General features: G+C 44.4%; 1 protein-coding gene across 2 annotated transcripts in view; it reads left to right on the top strand.

The window, feature by feature from the left end:
• The window catches only part of UBXN11 (UBX domain protein 11), a 58,785-nt gene that overhangs the window by 4,384 nt on the left and 28,253 nt on the right, over nucleotides 1-26,148 (top strand). For both annotated transcript variants that reach the window (XM_044286634.1, XM_044286633.1), the window contains 5 exons: nucleotides 4,347-4,404; nucleotides 4,477-4,556; nucleotides 25,368-25,455; nucleotides 25,565-25,779; nucleotides 25,853-25,930. In XM_044286634.1, coding sequence (XP_044142569.1) covers nucleotides 4,347-4,404; nucleotides 4,477-4,556; nucleotides 25,368-25,455; nucleotides 25,565-25,779; nucleotides 25,853-25,930 — 519 coding nt within the window. The remainder of the gene's footprint in view (nucleotides 1-4,346; nucleotides 4,405-4,476; nucleotides 4,557-25,367; nucleotides 25,456-25,564; nucleotides 25,780-25,852; nucleotides 25,931-26,148) is intronic.

The raw sequence follows: 26,148 nt of genomic DNA, 5'->3' as shown, positions 1-26,148 counted from the left end.
CCCATTGAATAGAATAGGTGAGGCAATCTGCAAAAACTGACAAGAATAGGACCTGCCCTGAAATTTGCAGATCAGGAACATTGATCCCTGAAAATGTAGACAGATGTGGGCATGGTCAATAGAAATAAATGAATGTGTGCATGGGTCCTGTTGAATGAGAATGCTCTTAAACTGTCCAAGTTTTAGGGCTCATGCACACTAACGTATTTTTGGGCCACAAAATCACAGTGAGATAAAGTTGTCACTGTGATTTTGTAGTAAAAGGATCACAGAGAGGCACGGAGCGTTATCAGTCATGTTACTGCTCCGTGTCTCTGCTGTCCGGAACGGGGCTTGGCTGTCTTTCACGCAGCGGATTCCACGCATGGGATCCGCTCGTGTGAAAGAGCTCTAAAGGGCTGAATGTTTGGACTGCCTTCTCATAAGTGTATGAGAATTCTTTACTTCGATCTAGGTCAGTTTACTTCCATAGTGCAAAAATTGTAATACAATAAATGCAATCACCAATGTAAATATAGTCCAAAACATGTAAAATATGGTACATAGCAAAATAGTTTGTAAGGCTGAAAACAGACATTTGTCCATCCAGTTCGGCCTGTCATCCTGCAAGTTGATCCAGAGGAAGGCAAAAAAAAACTGTGAGGTAGAAGCCAATTTTCTTCCCGACTCCACTCAAAATAACTCTGTGGATCAATGACCCCTCTCTAGTAACTATAGCCTGTAATATTATTACCCTCCAGATATACATCCAGGCCCCCCTTTTTTTTTTTTGTCATTTATTGCTCCCTTTACATTTCTATTTATCCACATTGTTTTTTTCTTGTTACTTAATCTTTTATTCCCATAAGGTATGTACTTCTCACAATTACAGTTTAGGATGCTTCAAAAAGTATCCCATGTTTGTGGCTGTATATTTTTATTTTTTTAGGACTTTGTCCCAGTTAGTTAGGCCAATGGCCTCTCTTAGCTAGTCAAATTTTCCTTTTTTGAAGTTTGGTATTTTTGTTCCTTCCTGTAAAAAACGCTCTTTTGAATGATAATTGGAAGGTTATTACTTTATGGTCACTATTTCCCAGGTGTCCCCCGACCTGCACATCTGTTGTTCTGTCAGGTCTATTGGTTAATACTAAGTCCAGTATGGCCGTACCTCTAGTCGGGTCCTGAACCGGGTGTAAAAAGGTAATTGTCTTTGGTAATTGCCAAAAACCTGTTTCCTGTATGAGATCTACAGCTTTCAGTTTCACCGTGTCTATATCTGCAAAGTTGAAGTCCCCCATAATAACCGCCTCATGATTTGCCACCTCGTCTATCTCGTTTAGAAGTAGATTTTCTGTGAACTCTGGTATATTAGGTGGTTTATAATAAACTCCTATTAGTATTTTATTATTGTTTTTAGCGCCATGTATCTGTCACGGCTGGCGGTGGGGGAAACCCCCAGCCGTGCGGTACCCGTAGATGTTGGGTCGCTGCAAGGCCAGGACCACAGGATCAGGGAGCAGGTCACCTCCTAAAGTCTCCCTGATCTGACCCTAACTCCTAACCTGCATGGCCGACCTTTAGGGTAGGAGGACCCATGCGCAGGAACCTCGGGTCCCTACTATCCCTCCGCAGGTCCCTAGGCTAGGAGCTGGATAGACTACCTGTTCCTCCAGAACACGGAGGAACAGGAGCCTAGAAAGGCCAAGCTGGTAATAAGGGGAATCCAATACCACTTATGGCAGTGGCAGGTATGTGGAACTACAACCTCACCTACCTGCCACAAACACACCGCCCGGAACCCATGCAAAAGTGCTGTCTGTCTACAACAACAGAAAAGACAACAGCACACACCATACATCACACAGGAAACCAGGGAACCATAAGGTGCAACAAGCCAGCAACCACATACACATAAACATAACATCAGACAAGGTAACAAAGGTTTATGACCAGAAGGATGGTCCCCACCAGGCAGATGGAGGAGACAGGAGGCTGCTCCAGCCAGCATGGCTGAGAGCAACCTACTGAACCCAGCCAGGGACTGAGGCTTTATAGGCCAAGTGGCCACACCCAACGGTCAGACCCACCCAGTGACTCACACACACTGGGAAGGGAGTTAACCCTTCCTACACCACAGAAGAGAAGGGAAAACACCAACTTAAAGGGAAATAGCACACACACTCACTCACCTGTTACCGCTGGCAACGGCATGCGTGGCAGCCGTGTCCTGAAGAACAACCAGCAGGCCGAGACCCTGCCACCGCATGCACACAACACCAGACGTTGCCGCGGACCACCGCAGGTGAAGGGAGGTGTCCAAGTGCATACAACCAACACAACCTCGTGCACAACAAACACACAAAGGGAGTGCACAAAAAACACGTTGCCAAGGGCAACCGCACGCATGCGTGTTATCCGCGGCAACCGCACCTGAGGCAAACCACTAAGTGCCCCCAGCTGCGGTTGTCACAACACCAAAACCGCGGGTAACTGCATGCGGCTCCCAAGGAGTCACGACCAAGACCCAGGGTCGTGACAGTATCTCTACCCACAGTGACTCCACATGCTCATGTTCCTCACTTATATCTTCACGGAGTGTGGGCTTTAGACAAGACTTTACATAAAGGCAGACCCCTCCCCCTCTCCGGTTTTTACAATCTTTTCTAAGCCTGTAAACTTGTATGTTAACCTCCCAGTCAATGCTATCATTCAGCCATGTCTTAGTTATTCCCACTATGTCATAGTCCTCCTCATACATCACTAATTCCAATTCACCAGTTTTATTAGTCAGTTTTTACCCTACACCTTTCCTTCTGAACTGTTTTAGTCCCTCCCTCTATTTCTCCCCTAGTCCCATTACCTTGCCCCAGGTATCTATCTACACTATCTTCTCCTCCCTATAATGTAATTACGCTCCCCAGTCCCTAGTTTAAACACTCCTCCAACCTTCTAGCCATCTTCTCCCCAAAACAGCTACCCCTTCCCCATTGAGGTGCAGCCCATCCCTACGATAGAGCCTGTAGCCAACAGAGAAGTCGGCCCAGTTCTCCAGGAACCCAAACCCCTCCTTCCTACACCAGTTCTTGAGCAACTTGTTAGCCTCCCTAATCTCCTGCTGCCTTTCTTGAGTGGCTCGTGGTACAGGTAGTATTTCAGAAAACACTACCTTTGTGGTCCTTGCCCTTGAGCTTGTGCCCTAAATCCCTGAAATAATTTTTAAGGACACTCCACCTACTTCTAACTTTGTCATTAGTTCCAAAATGGACCATGACCACTGGATCTTCTCCAGCCCCTCCCAGTAATCTGTCAACCCGATCCGCGATGTGTCGAACTCGAGCGCCAGGAAGACAACACACCATTTGACAATCCCGGTCTTTGTGACAGATCGCCCTATCTGTACCCCTAATAATTGAGTCTCCCACTACCCTGCTCTCCTGGTCCCCTACTTGCTTGACCTGACATTCCCCAGTAACATGACTTTTTCAGAGAACACCCTCTTTCTCAAGCATGTTCTGATTGGTGATTGTGTCTATTGTATGTAATTTTTGCTCTATGGAAGTAAAATGACATTGATCGAAGAGTTCCCATGCATTTAAGAGAAGGTGGTGTACAATTGTGATTAAGAGAGCTCCAGCTTATTGCATGGATGAAGTAGTAGTGTGCAGCCACTCTAGCCATAAATACTGTATATGTTGGAACCCCCCTTACCAGAACAGAGCTGACCACGTGTGTGTACTCATTCTTCATTCAACTCTATGGGAGCTATGGAAGCAGTCTGTCGACTTTTTTAGAAGATATGGAATCAGCCAGAGCATACGTGTTTGAGGACTAGTATTAACTACGGTTACTTTAAGGGAACAGGTCATTCACTTTATGCTGCATTCACTTAAGGCAGCAAAATGTAGTGACAGACACGCTCATTTCCGTGGTCTGTCACTTATCAGCTATTGTAAAGTGGTTACTGAGAACTTACTGTATAATGCTGACCGCCTGTGTCTGAAAAGAGTCGGGTGCATCCAGAGAAGTGTCTGGCTTATTCATAAGATCCTGTGCCCCCTTTGTCCTACTTGCAGGATTTACATAGAAGCTCCTAAAAAAGCCGGACTCTTCTCTGGTTGCACCTGACTCTTCTCCAGTTCAGGCTGCCAGCATTACACAATAAACCACAATAACAGATTAGTGACAGACCGCTAAAATCAGCTTTCTCTCACCTCCTTATGCTGCCATCAATGTGGGCTGGGTAAAGTGGATAATATATTCCCTTTAAAGAATTTTGAGATGTGGACCATACCGTTCTGTATAGCCATTAGATACTTTCACACAGACATTGTGTAGACAATGTTAATATTCATGGACTTGTATTTCAGGATAAAGAGATTGCAATCTTGGAGCAGAAGATCGATAAATTACAAACACAGAGGAAAGGTGAGACATTAGTTTATTAATGTCTGTGAACGGAGTGACTGATGAGATTACTGACGAGTCTTCTGATTATAGAACATCCAGAAGGAGAGGAGCAAGTTCACGAGCTTGAGAAAAAATGTCAGGAACTGCAAAAGAAAGTAAATGACATGGAGGTATGTCTATCAATGCTCTGCTCTAGCTTACTGGGTCAGCATTGTTTAATGCATGGAATGTGTGATTCAATAGACATAAACCAGAAAATGGCAAGTTAATTTACATAACTAACAAAATCCTCTGTACATGCTAATGTTAATTATTATTTACATAGTAGCGGCATATTCCACATCATTATTCACAAGTTATAATAACTCACATTTATCTGGAGCACACAGTCAAATGTACCCTCCATCCCTATAGCTCTTGCTGCACCAGCTGAGATCAGAGCTATCTCTGGTCCTAGCTGGTTAACCCTTTAGCTATATAACTGCAGCATCTAAGTGGTTTACAGATGGAGTAGCCTCCCTTTTTACCCTACTGGTCCCCCCGCTACGTGATTGCAGGGGCTCTATGGTGGTCATGGCAACCAGAGACCTAAGAATGGACTCTGGATTTGCCATGTATGGAAACCTATTAGGCCCTGTATTATGCAGGCAGATAAAATACACTGCAACACAAAAGTATTGTAATGTATTTTACCAGTGAGTGTTGAAAGTTTAAGTCCCAAATATGTTAAAATAATTAAAAAAAATTCAAGTAAAAAATGACCCCATACCCATAATTATTTTAAAGTGATTTATGTAATAAAGTTTTAAAATGCTATGTAAATTTGGTATCAACCCAAAGAATAAAATGTTGCACCTATTTTGCACAGTCGACAAATTGGATAAAAAAAAGTAATGGCTTTTAAAAAATTGTTTCAGCAAGATCCATGTTCCACAATCCAAATGGAACTTCTTCCCTTCTGAGTCTGCCTTGTCCCTATACAAAGCTTTGCGACCATGTATGGGGCATTGCCATACTCTGGAGAAATTGTGTAAGAGTTTGTGGCATCCTTATGCTCAGTTGAATCGTTGTGAAATGTGAAAATTTGGGGCTAATGCAACTGTACTATTAGAAAAAAAATAACATTTTTTATTTTCATAGTACAATGTTAATAATGATGATGAAACACGTATGGGGGCAAAACCATTACTACACTCCTTGGGGGTGTACTTTCCAAAATAGCGTCATTTTTCACTGTACTGGTATCTCAGGGGCATTGCAGATGTGACATAGCACCAAAACTGTTCCAGCAAAAGCGCCACAAAAAATCCTAAATCCAAATGGCACTTTTTCCCTTCTGAGCCGTTAACTCTTGTGAAAATAAAAACATTGAAACTAACACTACTTATTATTGGAAAGATAGGCGGTCATTTATTAGGACCGGATTTTAGACGCCGGTCTTAATAACCCCTATAGCTGGCGCTGGATCCACCAGTTGTGAAGAGGCACCGAACTCTACATCCAGCGCCTGTCTAAATGTAAGCCAGTCTTCTTGCTGGCTTACATTTAGACAATTTTCTATGCCTAAGGCCGAATGCACACGGCCGTGAGCGGTCCGTGGTACCACGGGCTGGATTCCTGCGGAGAGCAGGAGCGCACGGCGTCATTAGTTGCTATGACGCCGTGCGCTTCCTGCTGCCGCCGCAGTACAGTATTACACTGGTATTGACCATACCAGTGTACTACTGTATCTGCCAGCATCGGTGAAAACACAAATGCCGGCAGATTCACCCCCTGTATGCCACAGTCACGCTGACCGTGGCATACAGGGGTTTGCGGGAGCTTGTACATCCCCATCTGGTCCCCGTCACGGGGACCCGATGGTTGCTATGGCAGGCATCGGGACTGCCAGCTATGGAAGCCCAGGAGATCCAGCCCCAGGGCTAGGTCTCCTAGGCAACTGTTAGCATCTTACAGTGTAAGACACTGACAGTTCAATACAGCACAATACAAATGTATTGTGCTGTATTGAAACAGGGATCAGACCCTGAAATATGGAAGTCCCAGAGTGGGACAAAAAATAAAGTGAAAAAAAGAAGTTAATAAAATAACATTTTACAAAAAATGTAAAAGTTTAATGTGAAAAAACCCCCGCTCTTTTCCCAAAATAAAGTTAAATTAGGTATCGCCGCATCCATATCAACTGACTCTATAAAAATATTACATGACCTAATCCGTCAGATGAACACAGTCAAAAAAATAAAATAAAAACTGTGCAAGAAAACCACACATTTTTTTTGTCACCTTACATCACTAAAAGTGCAGCATATGCCCCCCAAAAAGTACAGAGCAGCTGAGCATCCTTCACTCACTGCGCCTGCGCCGAATACTGAGCGGGGCAGGCGCGGGATTATGAGGGTGATGCGGAGAAGAAGCACGTTAACCAAGTGGACGTGGGCGTGCCAAAAGGCGAGTAGACGAAGCCTCTAGGTGCTGCAGCAATGCCCTCATAGCACCTAGAGGCTCATTAACATATTATAAAAGTCTTTATTTTAAGAGAACTGTGGCAGACAGGGAGTTAACAGACATACCGTTATGTACTGCTGACATTAGCACATCGCTAATGACAGTCAGCTACATAATGATTTTTCCCATGACAGAAACCCTTTAAGGTGTTAAAGGGAACCTGTCACCAAAAAATCGCATATTAAGCTGTTAATAGTACCTTAGTGCTGCATAGTAGTTTCCTAATCCACTTTTTCTTTGTTTAGCCTCCTTGAGAAATCAATGTTTTATTCAGCCGCTGCCCCCTGCTTCAAGTCAGGTTTGAAGTCAAGGGGGCAGCGGCCTAGGCGTCTCCAATCCTGCTCTTCCTGCCTCCCGCCGCCTTTATTGACACGCCGGATCTCAGTGCTGGGTCCGCGCTCCCAGCCCACATGCGCAGTAAAGGGCTGCTGTAGCGCGATCCCGGCTCCAGCTCGTACACTCAGCTGGCTTCAGTTTCGCTACTGCGCATGCGCCTGCCAGCCTTACATACTAGCGCAGTTACAGAAGATGCCGGGCGCATGCGGGCTGGGAGCGCGGTCCCGGCACTGAGATCCGGCGTGTCAATAAAAGCGGGCGGGAGGCAGGGAGAGCAGCATTGGAGACGCTTAGGCTGCTGCCCCCTTGACTTCAAACCTGACTTGAAGCACGGGGCAGCGGCTGAATAAAACATTGATTTTTCAATGAGGCTAAATGCGGCTAAACGAAGAAAAAGTGCATTAGGACACTACTATGCAGCACTAAGGTACTAGTAACAGCTTAATAAGCGATTTTTTTGGTGACAGGTTCCCTTTAAGGAAAGCAAAACCAAGGTAAAAACAAGTGTTGACAATTTCTTGCATATAAACCAGAATATGTTTTAGATTCTTTAAAATAGCCCCTTCTTGATGACTGCTTTGCACCCTCGCAAACCGAATGGGATGGCATGTCGCTGCAGAATGCTGTGGTAGCCCTGCGGGTTAAAGGGGTTGGTCCAGGATTTTGATATTGCTTGCTTATCCTTGGGATAGGTATATTATCATAAACCTATGGTGTGTGTGTATATATAAAACATGGGGACAAATTTTTTGAGGCCGCACGTTTTTTCTCCTTCCACACAACTTATCCCAGGAATTTAATTTTTTGTTCCTCACAGTGGAATTGAGTCTCACAGACGTCTCCTATCTTAAAACATCCTGTGAAATATCAGAAAGGTGCACCGATAGTGGAACACCATTTAAACATGCACCGAATACTCACAAGCGGGATATAGGCACATCAGGTGAATAAGGATCTGTTGTCCTTTCTTCGCTGTAGTAGTAATCCTACAGATGGCAGAAATTCCTTGCCATACTGAAAAGTCACAGTAAATATAAATGGATTTATTATCCTCACAAAACTTCTTGTAAAATTGCATAAAATATATAAATAAATAAAACTCCTGCGTCCTTTTACAGCCCGACCCGGGTTTCGCCCCCTTGGCCAAAGTTTTGTGAGTATAATAAATAATCTGTCTACATTTACCTAGTGTGAACTGAACCCAAAACACTTCTGAGACGCAGCTAATGATCACCATTATTAACGGACTGGGAACTTTATATTGTATTTATATATAAAACATGTTTTTATATATTTGAAAGTCAGGTGACAGGGAAATCACTGCAGCTCTCACCTACCACCTCCTAGTGGAGCACGGAAAATCAGACCCAGACTGAGTCAGGTGCAAAATATGAAAAAACTATGGATTCCAGCTCTTCTTAATAAAAATGCTTTATTTGACTTCCATAAAAACCGACATCAAATAGGACATTTTGCTGTGACGCGTTTCGGGCTATAACATCTTAGCCCTTCATCAAGACAAACAAGTAAACTTAAAAATCTCTATTTTATACACAGGCAAAAGACATGCCCACTTGAATAATCCCCATCACCTGGAATCAGCACCTGGTGACTAGTCGAATATTGCCAGAGGGGAAATTCAGTCAAGTGGAACGGAGACTCAATATTGATGAAAATTGTATCATTTATATTGTAGGGTTCAGTCATGTTTTCTATTCAACCCCTAAGATTAAACATCCAGTATGTCTCTCTACTAAAAAGTTTGTCTGCGATCTCCCTCTCTAATTGGTGTAGTAACTCTTTCGATACCTTGCACTAAAAACGCAGAGGTATCGCCCTTATAAACTATCGCTAGGTGTGAGGTGGCTGCTGATACATTTCGCGTTGAAACATGCGGGATATCACTCAGGTGTTTGCAAATTCTTACCTTGAGCTGGTTCATAGTACATCCCACATATTGCAATGCGCAAGTTCGACAGGTAATGACATACACAACATATTCTGTATCGCAATTAATATATTGTCGCAGTTCATGTGTACTGCCATTCGATGTGGATACAATGTTTTTACTAACTGACATACACTTCTTGCTTCCACATTTAAAATTACCCTTTGTAGTCAGCCAAACTGGTTCACAAATCGCGTTCTCCGAAAATAAGCTAGGACTTATCACAACAATAAGCTAGGACTTTTATACAATATCTCCCCAGCCTTCATCAAAACCTATAACTGGAAAATGTTTACGTAGAATGTTGCAGATAAGGGGATATTCGGCACTATAATTTGTGACAAAAGTCACTGGTTCACTCAAATTGAACACGAAATCGAAATCACATTTTCTTCTCTTATATTTTTTCTTATGGATTTGCTTCATGTTTTGGTTCGAGTAAATACAAGAGAATTTCTATCCATGTTCTCTCGCCTTGCGAATATTTTCCATCGAATATCCCCTAATCTGCAACCTTGCTGAAATATCAGAGGCTTCCTTCAAAAATAAGTTCAGAGTGGAACAGTTACGCCGAGCCCTCCTCGACGTAACTGGAAAGCCCTCCTTGTGCACTTTAGGGAGAGCATGGAAAATAGGTGTGCTCGGGTGTTGCACATATATAAATTATTTTTCTTTTTCAGACAGAATACCAAAGCACACTCCTTCCTGAAGTATAGCTTGGACTGATATTGGGGGAGGGGGTTAGTTGCCAGTGGTATTGCTGGATAGTGAGGTTTACAGAATGCAAATCGATAATATGTTGAGAGACACAAATGTGTATTTATCACTGGCAACTAACCCCCTCAGCAAGGTTGCAGATTAGGGGATTAGGGGATATTCGATGGATTGCAGATTAGGGGATATTCGATGGAAAATATTAGCAAGAGAACATGCGATGATCATGGATAGAAATTCTCTTGTAGTTACTTGAACTAAGAACATTAAGAAAAAATATAAGAGAAGAAAATGTGATCGATTTTGTGTTCGAAATTTGAGTGAACCAGTGACTTTTGTCACAAATTATAGTGCCGAATATCCCCTTATCTGCAACATTCTACGTAAACATTTTCCAGTTATAGGTTTTGATGAAGGCTGGGGAGATATTGCAGAGGCAGGCATTAAATGCATAGTGAAAAAAGCACCGACTATTGGACAAAAAGCTTATTTTCGGAGAACGCGATTTGTGAACCAGTTTGGCTGACTACAAAGGGTAATTTTAAATGTGGAAGCAAGAAGTGTATCTGCGACAATATATTAATTGCAATGCAGAATATGTTGTGTATGTCATTACCTGTCGAACTTGCGCATTGCAATATGTGGGATGTACTATGAACCAGCTCAAGGTAAGAATTCACAAACATCTGAGTGATATCCCACATGTTTCAACGCAAAATGTATCAACAGCCACCTCACACTTTGCGATAGTTCATAAGGGCGATACCTTGCACGAAAAACGCAGAGGTATCGAAAGAGTTACTACACCAATTAGAGGGGGAGATCGTAGACAGAAACTTTTTAGTAGAGAGACATACTGGATGTTTAATCTTAGGGGTTGAATAGAAAACATGACTGAACCCTACAATATAAATTATACAATTTTCATCAATATTGAGTCTCCGTTCCACTTGACTGAATTTCCCCTCTGGCAATATTCGACTAGTCACCAGGTGCTGATTCCAGGTGATGGGGATTTTTCAAGTGGGCATGTCTTTTGCCTATGTATAAAATAGAGGTTTTTAAGTTTACTTGTTTGTCTTGATGAAGGGCTAAGATGTTATAGCCCGAAACGCGTCACAGAAAAATGTCCTATTTGATGTCGGTTTTTTATGGAAGTCGAATAGAGCATTTTTATTAAGAAGAGCTGGAATCCATTGTTTTTTCATTAATTTCTGTCTGTCTAGATGTCTGTCCGTCTGTTCTTTATGCGCGATAAAACGACTGGACTGATCTTCTTCACCAAATTTGGCCCACAGGTACATCATGTGTCCGGGAAGGTTTTAGATTGGGTCTCAGCTCTCTAGGACGTACCGTTCCTGAGATATTCCCAAAAAAATTACCTGCATTAGCCACTACAAGCCAGCAAGCCATTAGCCAATACAAGATTGCAACCAGATCTAGATCAGTACATTAGGGTCACCTTAGGCTCTACAAAAAACGCAGCGTTCGCCCGATCAGGCCTGATCTTGTGCCCACACTTGCGTTCAGTCCGCCCCACCGCAGTGACAGAATTTTTCTTTTCTGATCACTGCAAAAACACCGTAAAATCGATGCACCGCTATAAAGATCACTTTTGAGCTTTCTGGATCTTTATTAGTGATCGCAGCTTTACTTCAAGCACTCCTTTTTTACTAGGCAGGTGTGCTCTTTTTCCTGGGTAGTCTCAGAGTAATACCCCGTAAATTAAGTTAGCCCAAAATGTCAAAGGGGTATTCCGCTGAAGAGGCCTACAGGATTCTGGCCGTGATGGATGAAAGCGATTGGGACGCCTCACCCGCTGAATCCAGTGGTTCAGAATATGAACCTGTAGACAGCAGTGGCACTCTAACCGCTAGCGAAGATGACGAGGTTGAGGTCCCTGCTACGGTCAGGCGTACCTGATCCCATGTCAGTGTTCTGCATACCCCATGTTATGAACCTCATTTGCAGCAGAGTGGTGCTAGCGCTGATCTTTTTTATGGTGCGGCATACACCAGCAGCGCAGCACATCCTGTACTTTCTACCAGCACTTTTCACCGTTTTCCCTTGTTAAGTGGCGAGCACCAGAAGGGCAATTCAAGCTGGTACGGTGGCACGTGCAGTAACTCCCCCGTTGCAGCCACCACGTTCACAGTCCCGTAGAGCCCTTAGTCTCCCAGAGTTGCTGGCAAACCCAAATTGGCAATCCCCTACTTCCGCCGCACCCGTATTGCCCCCTTTCACCTCCCAGTCTGGAGTTCGCGTGGTCTTAGCTGTTCTTCACAGCGGATCTCTATGACTTAGTTGTGGCAGAAACCAACCGCTACGCCACACAGTATATAATCGCCAATCCGGAAAGCTTCTATGCCCAGCCTTTCCAGTGGAAACCAGTCAGTTTCCGAATTTAAAATATTTTTGGGCCTCATCCTCCTTTTATTTCGGTCCTATTGGTCTTAAGACCCAATACATTACATGCCCATTTTCTCTGCTGCTATGTCCAGGGCACGTTTTCACTGACAATAAAACCTGTCATCCAAGAGGCCACCCTGCTTATGACCGGCTCCACAAAATTCGGCCCCTCATAGACCGTTTGTCATCCAGGTTTGCAGATGTACTGGAGGCCATATCTCCAGAAGGATATAACAAAAAGAAATTCCGCAGCACTTCCAAAGCGTAAAATGAAAAAATAGTACTTTATTTACCAGACAGCAACGTTTCGATCCTTCTCTCTGGGATCTTTCTCCCCAGAGAGAAGGATCGAAACGTTGCTGTCTGGTAAATAAAGTACTATTTTTTCATTTTACGCTTTGGAAGTGCTGCGGAATTTCTTTTTGTTATATGCTTTGGAGGGGGACCGCCTTCACAGCCGCTTGCACTCCGCTGTCATCATTTTACGCAGTGCGGCTCCTGTTGCCCTTTTTCTCCAGAAGGATATAGATACTCTAGAGAGAGTTCAGAGAAGAGCTACTAAACTGGTCCATGGATTGCAGGATAAAACTTACCAGGAAAGGTTAGAAGACCTTAATATGTATAGCTTGGAAGAAAGAAGAGACCGAGGGGATATGATAGAAACTTTTAAATACATAAAGGGAATCAACTCGGTAAAGGAGGAGAGCATATTTAAAAGAAGAAAAACTACCACAAGAGGACACAGTTTTAAATTAGAGGGGCAAAGGTTTAAAAGTAATATAAGGAAGTATTACTTTACTGAGAGAGTAGTGGATGCATGGAATAGCCTTCCTGCAGAAGTGGTAGCGGCAAATACAGTGAAGGAGTTTAAGCATGCATGGGATAGGCATAAGGCTATCCTTCATATAAGATAGGGCCAGGGACTATTCATAGGATTCAGATATATTGGGCAGACTAGATGGGCCAAATGGTTCTTATCTGCCGACACATTCTATGTTTCTATGTGTATACCCCCAATCAGAACATCTGCATAGACGAGTCCATAGTACATTTTACTGGATGCCTTGGCATCAAACAGTACATCCCCAGCAAGCGCGCCCGGTATGGGGTCAAACTGTATAAGCTCTGTGAAAGGGCCACAGGCTATACATATCGTTTTAGGGTCTATGAGGGAAAAGACTCAAAACTGGAGCCGGTCGGATGCCCTGACTACCTGGGGAGCAGTGGCAAGATTGTCTGGGACTTGGTGTCACCCTTACTCCACAAGGGGTACCACTTATATGTGGACAATTTTTACACAAGCGTGGCCCTCTTCCGGCACTTACATATAGTTGGAATTCAATGCTGTGGCACCGCGCGACCTAGTCGCCGGGGCTTCTCCCAACGGCTCGTTAATACCCAACTTGTACGGGGGGAGAGGGCTGCCTTGTTGACCATGAACTGCTCGTGGTGAAGTGGAGGGACAAGAGGGACGTTTACCTTCTGTCCACCATTCACGCAGACACGACTGTACAAATTGAAAGGGCAACTGGAGTCATTGAGAAATCCCTCTCTGTCCACGACTATAACCTTCACATGGGAGGGGTGGACTTCAATGACCAGATGTTGGCTCCCCATTTAGTGTCCTGCCGCACCAGACGCTGGTATAAGAAGGTGTCTGTTTATTTAATTCAATTGGCTGTCTATAATAGTTTTGTTCTCTACAGTAAGGCTGGGAGAACGGGATCCTTCCTAAAATTCCAGGAAGAGATCATTTCGGAACTCCTGTATCCAGGAGGGTCCGTAATGTAGTTAGCCGGCTACACGACAGACACTTCCCGAGTGTTTATCCTGGTTCCCCAACTCAGTGTTCCCCAAGAAAAAGTCGTGTCTGTAGCAGGGCTGGAATGAGGCATGACACCAGTTTTTTGTCCTGACTGTCCTGACCAGCCTGCCCTATGCATAGGGGAGTAAATAAAATAAAAATCACAGGTAAGCAGAAAAGTTAATGTTCTGTTTCAAATGTTATATAAAGTTTATAAAAGTTGATGTTAATAAATTTATTGCGTTGTTGCCTGTTACAGATTACACAAAGTCGGTATATGCGGCGCTGCAAGACGAGATTTCTCCTCTGCAGTAAAAAAAAGATACGTTTGCCGAGGCTTATGAGCTGAGGGGCGGTGTTCATATGCTTTGGCAAACACTTTGTATAAAAAAAAAATAATAATTCTGGCAATGATTTATTCATCCACATCGATTGACGCCTTTCCCCTCTTTTTTTTTTTTTTTTGCAAATTTTTGGGCAGAGATTTTTTCATCCACATTGATCGATGCGAATGAAGAAATCTGTGCCGTTAATTTTTTTGTTTCAGCCCAGAGGCTGAACAGAAAAAAAATCTCATTACCCGTAAGCTCAATATAGAATAGCAGACACTCCTAATGCTGGCCATACATGTAATGATTGTGGACTCCCTCAAATGCCAGGGCAGTACAAACACCCCACAAATGACCCCATTTTGGAAAGAAGACACCCCAAGGTATTTGCTGAGGGGCATATTGAGTCCATGACTTTTTGTCACAAGTTAGTGGAATATGAGACTTTGTAAGAAAAAAAATTAAAAAAAAATCAATTTCCGCTAACTTGTGCCAAAAAAACAACTTCTTTCTTCTTTCCAAAATGGGGTCACTTGTGGGGTATTTATACTGCCCTGGCATTTTAGGGGCCCTAAATCGTGAGAAGTAGTTTGGAATCCAAATGCGTAAAAATGCCCTGTGAAATCCTAAAGGTACTCATTGGAATTTGGGCCCCTTTGTGCATCTAGGCTGCAAAAAAGTGTCACACATGTGGTTTCGTCCTACTCAGAAGAAGTAGGGCAATGTGTTTTGGGGTGTATTTTTACATATACTCATACTGTGTGTGAGAAATATCTTTGTAAATGACAACTTAAAAAAAAAAATTATACAAAGTTATCAATTTATGTGAAAAGACACCCCCCCAAAACACATTGCCCTACTTCTTCTGAGTACGGCGATACCACATGTGTGACACTTTTTTTGCCGCCTAGGTGCAAAAAGGGGCCGAAAGTCCAACGAGTACCTTTAGGCTTTACAGGGTTGCTCACAATTTAGCCCCGCCCAAAATGCCAGAACAGTAAACACACCCCACAAATGACCCCATTTCGGAAAGTAGACACCCCTTGTGAAAAAAAATTAAATCATACATGAACTCACCATGCCCCTCCGAATACTTTGGGGTGTCTTCTTTCTAAAATGGGGTCATTTGGGGGGTATTTATACTATCCTATCATTCTAGCACCTCAAGAAACATGACAGGTGCTCGAAAGTTAGAGCTGCTTAAAAAATGCGGAAATTCACATTTTTGTACCATAGTTTGTAAATGCTATAACTTTTGCGCAAACCAATAAATATACACTTATTGGATTTTTTTTATCAAAGACATGTAGCACAATAAATTCTGACACAAACTTGTATAGAAATGGAATTATTTGAACAATTTCACCAGAAAAAGTTAAAAATACACTTTTTTTTTTCACAAGTTGTGGAGTGCCGATTTGTTAAAAAAGGGCCTTGTCACTAGGGGGGTATAAACCTGTGGTCCTTAAGTGGTTAAATATGTAGTCATATGTCGTATGACGGCACAACTACACAGCTACATGCATGGGGGCCAGGGGCCACAATTAAACGGACGGCGGCTGTGGAATTCACTGTTAAAGGGGCGGGCACTGTGGAGGTCACTGTTAAAGGGGCAGACACTGTGGAGGTCACTGTTAAAGGGGCAGTCACTATTAAAGGTCCCGGCAATGTGAAGATCACTGTTAAAGGGGCAGACATTGTGGAGGTCACAATTAAAGGGGCGGGCACTGTGGAGGTCACTGTTAAAGGGGCGGGCACTGTGGAGGTCACTGTTAAAGGGGTGGTCATTGTGTAAAGGGGCAGGCACTGTGGAGGTCATTGTGTAAAGGGGTGGTCACTGTTAAAGGGGCGGTCACTGTGAAGGTCACTGTTAAAGGGGTGGTCACTGTTAAAGGGGGGTTGAATGTTAAAGGGGCGGGTACTGTGGAGGTCACTGTTAAAGGGGCGGTCACTGTTACGGGGGTGGGCAATGTGTAGGTCACTGTGGAGTTTACTGTTAAAGGGACAGAAAGTGTGGAGGTCACTGTTAAAGGGGCGGGCACTGTGGAGCTCACTGTTAAAGGGGTGGTGAATGTTAAAAGGGTGGGCACTGTGGAGGTCACTGTTAACCTCTTAGGGACACAGGGCGTACCTGTATGCCCTATGTATTTCCGATCACCGCGGCGGGCAGTGATCGGAACAGAGTGCCTGCTGAAGTTATCTCCGATCGCTGCAAACCGCAGGTCAATTCAGACCTGCAGTTTTCAGCGTTTACGGGTCATTCCGGCGGCGATTACCTGCCCCCTTAACTGTGAGCTCCACAGCACTGTGCTCCCTTAAAGGATAACTGTCAAACTTGGACCCTAATTTCAATTTTCATATATGTAGTTACTAAAACCATGATATTCCAGAATCAGTTACTATTAGACTGACTTACCCCGTATTTAATAAGATTCAGCCCTTAGCAACCAGTCTGCATAAAACTGCAATTTCACTACTCAGTTAACCACTTCAGCCCCGCTAGGTGAAACCCCCTTCATGACCAGAGCACTTTTTACACTTCGGCACTACACTCCTTTCACCGTTTATCGCTCGGTCATGCAACTTACCACCCAAATGAATTTTACCTCCTTTTCTTCTCACTAATGGAGCTTTCATTTGGTGGTATTTTATTGCTGCTGACATTTTTACTTTTTTTGTTATTAATCAAAATGTAACGATTTTTTTGCAAACAAATGAAATTTTTCACTTTCAGCTGTAAAATTTTGCAAAAAAAAACGACATCCATATATAAATTTTTCGCCAAATTTATTGTTCTACATGTCTTTGATAAAAAAAAAATGTTTGGGCAAAAAAAAAAATGGTTTGGGTAAAAGTTATAGCATTTACAAACTATGGTACAAAAATGTGAATTTCCGCTTTTTGAAACAGCTCTGACTTTCTGAGCACCTGTCATGATTCCTGAGGTTCTACAATGCCCAAACAGTAGAAAACCCCCACAAATGACCCCATTTCGGAAAGTAGACACCCTAAGGTATTCGCTGATGGGCATAGTGAGTTCATAGAACTTTTTATTTTTTGTCACAAGTTAGCGGAAAATGATGATGATTTTATTTATTTATTTTTTTCTTACAAAGTCTCATATTCCACTAACTTGCGACAAAAAATAAAAAATTCTAGGAACTCGCCATGCCCCTCACGGAATACCTTGGGGTGTCTTCTTTCCAAAATGGGGTCACTTGTGGGGTAGTTATACTGCCCTGGCACTTTAGGGGCCCAAATGTGTGAGAAGAACTTTGCAATCAAAATGTGTAAAAAATGACTGGTGAAATCCAAAAGGTGCACTTTGGAATATGTGCCCCTTTGCCCACCTTGGCAGCAAAAAAGTGTCACACATCTGGTATCGCCGTACTCAGGAGAAGTTGGGGAATGTGTTTTGGGGTGTCATTTTACATATACCCATGCTGGGTGAGAAAAATATCTTGGTCAAATGCCAACTTTGTATAAAAAAATGGGAAAAGTTGTCTTTTGCCAAGATATTTCTCTCATCCAGCATGGGTATATGTAAAATGACACCCCAAAACACATTCCTCAACTTCTCCTGAGTACGGCGATACCAGATGTGTCACACTTTTTTGCTGCCAAGGTGGGCAAAGGGGCACATATTCCAAAGTGCACCTTTCAGATTTTGCAGGCCATTTTTTACACATTTTGATTGCAAAGTTCTTCTCACACATTTGGGCCCCTAAATTGCCAGGGCAGTATAACTACCCCACAAGTGACCCCATTTTGGAAAGAAGACACCCCAAGGTATTCCGTGAGGGGCATGGCGAGTTCCTAGAATTTTTTATTTTTTGTCGCAAGTTAGTGGAATATGAGACTTTGTAAGGAAAAAAGAAAAAAAAAGAAAAATCATCATTTTCCGCTAACTTGTGACAAAAAATAAAAAATTCTAGGAACTCGCCGTGCCCCTCACGGAATACCTTGGGGTGTCTTCTTTCCAAAATGGGGTCACTTGTGGCGTAGTTATACTGCCCTGGCAATTTAGGGGCCCAAATGTGTAAGAAGTACCTTGCAATCAAAATGTGTAAAAAATGGCCTGCGAAATCCGAAAGGTGCCCCTTTGCCCACCTTGGCTGCAAAAAAGTGTCACACATGTGGTATCGCCGTACTCAGGAGAAGTTGGGTAATGTGTTTTGGGGGGTCATTTTACATATACCCATGCTGGGTGAGAGAAATATCTTGGCAAAAGACAACTTTTCCCATTTTTTTATACAAAGTTGGCATTTGACCAAGATATTTTTCTCACCCAGCATGGGTATATGTAAAATGACACCCCAAAACACATTCCCCAACTTCTCCTGAGTACGGCGATACCAGATGTGTCACACTTTTTTGCTGCCAAGGTGGGCAAAGGGGCACATATTCCAAAGTGCACCTTTCGGATTTTGCAGGGCATTTTTTACACATTTTGATTGCAAAGTTCTTCTCACACATTTGGGCCCCTAAATTGCCAGGGCAGTATAACTACCCCACAAGTGACCCCATTTTGGAAAGAAGACACCCCAAGGTATTCCGTGAGGGGCATGGCGAGTTCCTAGAATCTTTTATTTTTTGTCGCAAGTTAGTGGAATATGAGACTTTGTAAGGAAAAAAGAAAAAAAAAGAAAAATCATCATTTTCCGCTAACTTGTGACAAAAAATAAAAAATTCTAGGAACTCGCCGTGCCCCTCACGGAATACCTTGGGGTATCTTCTTTCCAAAATGGGGTCACTTGTGGCGTAGTTATACTGCCCTGGCAATTTAGGGGCCCAAATGTGTAAGAAGTACCTTGCAATCAAAATGTGTAAAAAATGGCCTGCGAAATCCGAAAGGTGCCCCTTTGCCCACCTTGGCTGCAAAAAAGTGTCACACATGTGGTATCGCCGTACTCAGGAGAAGTTGGGTAATGTGTTTTGGGGGGTCATTTTACATATACCCATGCTGGGTGAGAGAAATATCTTGGCAAAAGACAACTTTTCCAATTTTTTTTATACAAAGTTGGCATTTGACCAAGATATTTTTCTCACCCAGCATGGGTATATGAAAAATGACACCCCAAAACACATTCCCCAACTTCTCCTGAGTACGGCGATACCACATGTGTGACACTTTTTTGCAGCCTAGATGCGCAAAGGGGCCCAAATTCCTTTTAGGAGGGCATTTTTAGACATTTGGATCCCAGACTTCTTCTCACACTTTCGGGCCCCTAAAAAGCCAGGGCAGTATAAATACCCCACATGTGACCCCACTTTGGAAAGAAGACACCCCAAGGTATTCAACGAGGGGCATGGCGAGTTCCTAGAATTTTATTTTTTTTGCATAAGTTAGCGGATATTGATTTTTTTTTTTGTTTTTTTTCTCACAAAGTCTCACTTTCCGCTAACTTAGGACAAAATTCAATCTTTCATGGACTCAATATGCCCCTCACGGAATACCTTGGGGTGTCTTCTTTCCGAAATGGGGTCACATGTGGGGTATTTATACTGCCCTGGCTTTTTAGGGGCCCTAAAGCGTGAGAAGAAGTCTGGAATATAAATGTCTAAAAATGTTTACGCATTTGGATTCCGTGAGGGGTATGGTGCGTCCATGTGAGATTTTATTTTTTGACACAAGTTAGTAGAATATGAGACTTAGTAAGAAAAAACAAAAACAAACAAAAAATTTCTGCTAACTTGTGCCAAAAAAAATGTCTAAATGGAGCCTTATGGATACATGGATCGGATCCACAGAACGCATGCGGACGTCTGAATGGAGCCTTACAGGGGGGTTATCAATGACAGGGGGTGATCAGGGTAATCACCCCCCTGTCACTGATCACCCCCCCTGTAAGGCTCCATTCAGACATCCGCATGATTTTTTACGGATCCATGGATACATGGATCGGATCCACAGAACGCATGCGGACGTCTGAATGGAGCCTTACAGGGGGGTTATCAATGACAGGGGGTGATCAGGGTAATCACCCCCCTGTCACTGATCACCCCCCCTGTAAGGCTCCATTCAGACATCCGCATGATTTTTTACGGATCCATGGATACATGGATCGGATCCACAAAACGCATGCGGACGTCTGAATGGAGCCTTACAGGGGGGTTATCAATGACAGGGGGGTGATCAGGGAGTGTATATGGGTGATCACCCGCCTGTCATTGATCACCCCCTGTAAGGCTCCATTCAGACGTCCGCATGTGTTTTGCGGATCCGATCCATGTATCCATGTATCCGTAAAAATCATGCGGACGTCTGAATGGAGCCTTACAGGGGAGTGATCAATGACAGGGGGGTGATCAATGACAGGGGGTGATCAGGGAGTGTATATGGGTGATCACCCGCCTGTCATTGATCACCCCCCTGTAAGGCTCCATTCAGACGTCTGTATGCTTTTTGCGGATCCGATCCATGTATCCGTGGATCCGTAAAAATCATACGGACGTCTGAACGGAGCCTGACAGGGGGGTGATCAATGACAGGGCGGTGATCAATGACAGGGGGGTGATCAGGGAGTTTATATGGGGTGATCATGGGTGATCAGGGGTTTATAAGGGGTTAATGTGTAGTGTGGTGTTTGGTGCTACTGTACTTACCTACCTGAGTCCTCTGGTGGTCGATCCTAACAAAAGGGACCACCAGAGGACCAGGTAGGAGGTATATTAGACGCTGTTATGAAAACAGCGTCTAATATACCTGTTAGGGGTTAAAAAATTCGGATCTCCAGCCTGCCAGCGAGCGATCGCCGCTGGCATGCTGGAGATCCACTCGCTTACCTTCCGTTCCTGTGCGCGCGCGTTCACAGGAAATCTCGGCTCTCGCGGGAGGACGCGTATATGCGTCCACCCAGAAGAGCAGGACCGCCGGCAGGACGCAATCCTGCGTACGGCGGTCCTAAGGTGGTTAAGATGGCCGCCACTGCCCTCACCCTGAGGCTAATCCCGCCTGCCCTCACTAGCCAGTAACAATAGCCCCCCAAAAGTGTCAGTAACCAGAGCCCTCCCCCCTAAAGGGTTAATCTCCTGCAGCACAAAGGGGTCCTCTTACCACATGTTGCTTTCATTTATACACTGAGCAGATGGCAGATCTCCCTTCCCTGGTCTGCGCTGCTTCAACTCTGCATTGTCCAAGTCTGCTGAGTAAGGGAGCGTCTGCCAAGTGCAGGGACAGGGAGAAGGGCACACAGCCCAGGCACTGTTATCAGCTGCTGGGGACGACCTGGCTTTAATCATTTACTTACAGTCCCTGGCTGTCAGTAATCTGACCTTGCACGCTGCGTACTTCTGCGTCCTCCGTCCTTCAACAGATAGACGGACTGTGCATAGCAACCTGATTTTAAGCACAGATAAAAATAGGCAGTACAGGGAACAAAACCGTGGAATTAAGGGGTAATTGAATACACAGTGAAAAGTTGAAATGGGACCACCAAGGAGATATTAATCACCACAATCCAATACAAAAAAATAAATAAAAATATGACGGGTCTACTTTAACAGTGTCATGCACAGTGCCCTGCCCCTTTAAAGCTGACCTACAGCAGTTAAATCTGACTAAGGGCCTGCAAGCTTCTATTGGTTGATAAGGGTCATGTGACCAGGCTTCTATTGGCTAATGCATTTTTTTTTAATATCTCAGGAACGGTACGTCATAGAGAGCGGAGACCCGGTCTAAAATCTTCCTAGACACCTGATGTACCTGTGTGCCAAATTTCATGATTGTAAATGCGATGGTGCGGATCCCTTTAGCGGACATACACACATACATACACTCAGCTTTATATAATATAATATATATCAACCTGTAGTCCTCTTCTCCTTACTAGGCGTACTGTAAATGTTCAGAAACCTCAGTAAAGAATCTCTCTAGAGTAATAGAGTAATACTAGATTGAGAGGAGGGTTTGGGACATGTTTCTGCCTGCATGTGAGACTCATGCTGTGAGAGAGAAGGGGGATCAGCAGGTGAGGGACAGCTCTGGTCTCCAGCTCCACACTGTTATAGAGAGAGACAATGAGCATTTACCATAATGATGGGGAAGGAAAAGACTTGAAATTTGACAAGTACACTGGCCATACACATTAGACCCATTTTAGGTGGGACCTGCAATACACATACTATGTATGGGGCCTCTCTTCCAATGGTAGATGGATTTCAGTTGGCTACTAATCCTTTTGTGCCCTGGGAGATAAGTGACTACCACAGATGTGTGGCAGTGGGTTTCTCCCTTCTCCCGATACAACACGTGTTCGCTCGGCCCTGTATGGAGTGGTCAGGAGAGAATGACAGCTATGTAATGTGTATGTTCAGCCTTAGGCCTCATGCACACGACCGTTGTGTGCATCCGTGGCCGTTGTGCCGTTTTCCGTTTTTTTTCGCGGACCCATTGACTTTCCCATTGACCCATCGCCCCCCCCCTTTCCTCCCTCTATAGTTAAAAATCGTTGGTGGCACAGTGTGCGCCCACCATCGCCCCCCCCCCTTTCCTCCCTCTATAGTTAAAAATCGTTGGTGGCACAGTGTGCACCCACCATCGCCCCCCCCTTTCCTCCCTCTATAGTTATAAATCGTTGGTGGCACAGTGTGCGCCCACCATCGGCCCCCCTCTCTCTATAGTAGTAACAACCATTGGTGGCAGTGTGCGGCCTCCCATTTCCCCCCCCCCCCCCCCCCACAGTAGAAGATTCATACTTACCTGCTTGCTGCTGCGATGTCTGTGACCGGCCGGGAGCTCCTCCTACTGGTAAGTGACAGTTCTTTAGCAATGCGCCGCACAGACCTTTCACTTACCAGTAGGTGGAGCTCCCGGCCGGTAACAGACATCGCAGCAGCAAGCAGGTAAGTATAAATCTTCTACAATTGTACTATTGCTAAGTAACCATGGCAACCAGGGATGCAGTAGCTTCCTGGTTGCCATGGTTACCGATCGGAGCCCCAGCGATTAAACTGGGACTCCGATCGGAACTCCGCTGCCACCAATGATGGGGGGGGGGGGGGGATGGGAGGCCGCACACTGCCACCAATGGTTGTTACTACTATAGGGAGAGGGGGGGCCGATTGTGGGCGCACACTGTGCCACCAACGATTTTTAACTATACAGGGAGGAAGGGGGGGGGGCGATGGTGGGCGCACACTGTGCCACCAACGATTTTTAACTATACAGGGAGGAAGGGGGGGGGCGATGGTGGGCGCACACTGTGCCACCAACGATATTCAAACTGGGGAGGGGGGGGGCTGCCCCCTGCTGCCTGGCAGCCCTGATCTCTTACAGTGCGGCACCTGAGGAGTTAATTGTGCTGATCACGGCCCCCTGTAAGAGATCGGGTGCTGCCAGGCAGCAGGGGGCAGTCATGTACACAGTTTTTCAGTGTATTCTGACCTGAAGCGTCCCCATCACCATGGGAACGCCTCTGTGTTAGAATATACTGTCGGAAATGAGTTTCACGATGTAGCTCATATCCGACAGTATATTCTAACATAGAGGAGTTCCCATGGTGATGGGGACGCTTCAAGTTATGTTCGGGTGTCCGCCTGGCCGTGCGGAGGCAAGCGGATCCGTCCAGACTTATAATGTAAGTCAATGGGGACGGATCCGTTTGAAGATGACACACTGTGGCTCAATTTTCAAACGGATCCGTCCCCCATTGACTTTCAATGTAAAGTCTGGACGGATCCGTCTGAGGCTATTTTCACACTTTAGAAATGTTTTAACAATATAATGCAGACGGATCCGCTCTGAACGGAGCCACCGTCTGCATTATGAACACAAGTGTGAAAGTAAAGGGACTCCTGACTTTACATTGAAAGTCAATGAGGACGGATCCGTTTGCAATTGCACCATATTGTGTCAACGTCAAACGGATCCGTCCCCATTGACTTGCATTGTAATTCAGGACGGATCCGTTTGGCTCCGCACGGCCAGGCGGACGCCAAAACGACTTTTTTTTCATGTCCGTGGATCCTCCAAAAATCAAGGAAGACCCACGGACGAAAAAACGGTCACGGATCACGGACCCACGGACCCCGTTTTTGCGGGCCGTGAAAAAAAACTGTCGTGTGCATGAGGCCTTAGACACTCTTCTGGCTGCACTAAATCAAATTCATATTTACAGATGTATAAATGGTGATATGTGATTTGTTTTGTAATGGTTGGTATGCTTTTAAAGGGGTTGTCTGGCCTTTTATTATTGATGACCCATCCTGTGCACACATGCAGTCACCCGCCGGGTGTTGGACACCTGCCTATCTGATATTGATGACCTATCCTGAGGATAGGTCATCAATATTAAAAGCCTGGACAACCCATTTAACTTTAGTCAGTTTCTTTGTATTCGTGCTCATGCACACAGTCACTGCAGTTTTTGTGGTCTGCAAAACAAAATGTACACCAGCCGTGTCCTGCCCTCTATAGAACTGTCCTATCCTTGTCCGTAAAATGGACAAGGATAGGACATGTTCTATTTTTTTGCGGGGCCGCGGAATAGACATATGGGTGTGGCCCCATTGAAGTGAATGGGTCTGCATCCTACCCTCCCAAAATGCGGATCGTATACGGACCAAAAATACGTGCATGAGCCCTTAAGGTTCATTCAGACGCACATAAGTGTTCCGTGCCCGCGCTGCAGACCATTAATTGCAGTCCGCAATGCATGAGCACCAGCAGTGTGCACTCAGTGGTGTGGATGCGGACTCATTGACTTGAATAGGTCCGCAATCCGCACGATACGGCAAAAGATAAGACGTGTCCTATCTGTCGCAGTGTGGAGGTATGGAAGCGACTTGTCCTATCTGTTTCCGTATCTTGTGTAATACCACGGAGTGCACACAACTGGTGCCCATGCATTGCTGGCGACAATACGGGCACGGAGCCCTTACGGTCATCTGAATGGACCCTTAAAAGAGTTAATTTTGTTGCTTTCTTTACACGCAGCAATTTCTTAGTGATTATGGACTTATTTGGGTCGGAGATGAAGGTTCATATGAAGAGTCCAAGCAGGAGACCCTACACAGCAGTGCAGGTGATGTCAATATTCTGTTGCAAACTACAAAATCTTAATTTTGATATGTACAAACTGAAATAAAACAAATAATCGCCACAATAAACATGTTTTTTCTGTAAATATACAGGACACTCTTCATACAGTTTCCAACCAGATTTTGATCTGGTCCTTGAGAATCTGCGGGACTTGAATGTGCTGGGAGGAGAAGGTGTATCACATGTAGAGTATAAAGAGGGGACTGCACGCCTGAGGCCTCCTGAGCCTCTACCACTTACTTTATATAAAAATGGAATCATCATGTTCCAGGGGCCTTTTCGTTCCTACCAAGAGCCATTAACACAGGTAGGAGAATGTGAGGCAAGAGGGGCAAAGCTGGGGATGAGGCCTCCTGACTTACATGATTTTTGTATTGCAGCAATGCCTGAGGGACATTATGGATGGATACTTTCCTTCAGAATTGCAGACACGTTTTCCCGATGGAGTTACTTTTCAGGTAACTGATTACAAAGAAGGTCATTTATCAAACTGGTGTCAAGTAGAACTGGCTTAGTTTCCCATATCAACCAATCAGATTCCTCCTTTCATTTTCCAAAGGAGTTGTCCAAAATGAAAGCTGGAATCTGATTGGTTGCTATGGGCATCTAAGCCAGTTCTACTTTACACCAGTTTGATAAATGATAAAAGTATTTACTATATTTCTTGTGTAGATTT

This window comes from Bufo gargarizans, chromosome 3, assembly GCF_014858855.1.
Source record: "Bufo gargarizans isolate SCDJY-AF-19 chromosome 3, ASM1485885v1, whole genome shotgun sequence".
NCBI classification, from domain to species: Eukaryota; Metazoa; Chordata; class Amphibia; order Anura; family Bufonidae; genus Bufo; species Bufo gargarizans.
The sequence above is the reverse complement of the archived record's forward strand: the minus strand, read 5'-3'. Positions and strand labels throughout refer to the sequence as shown.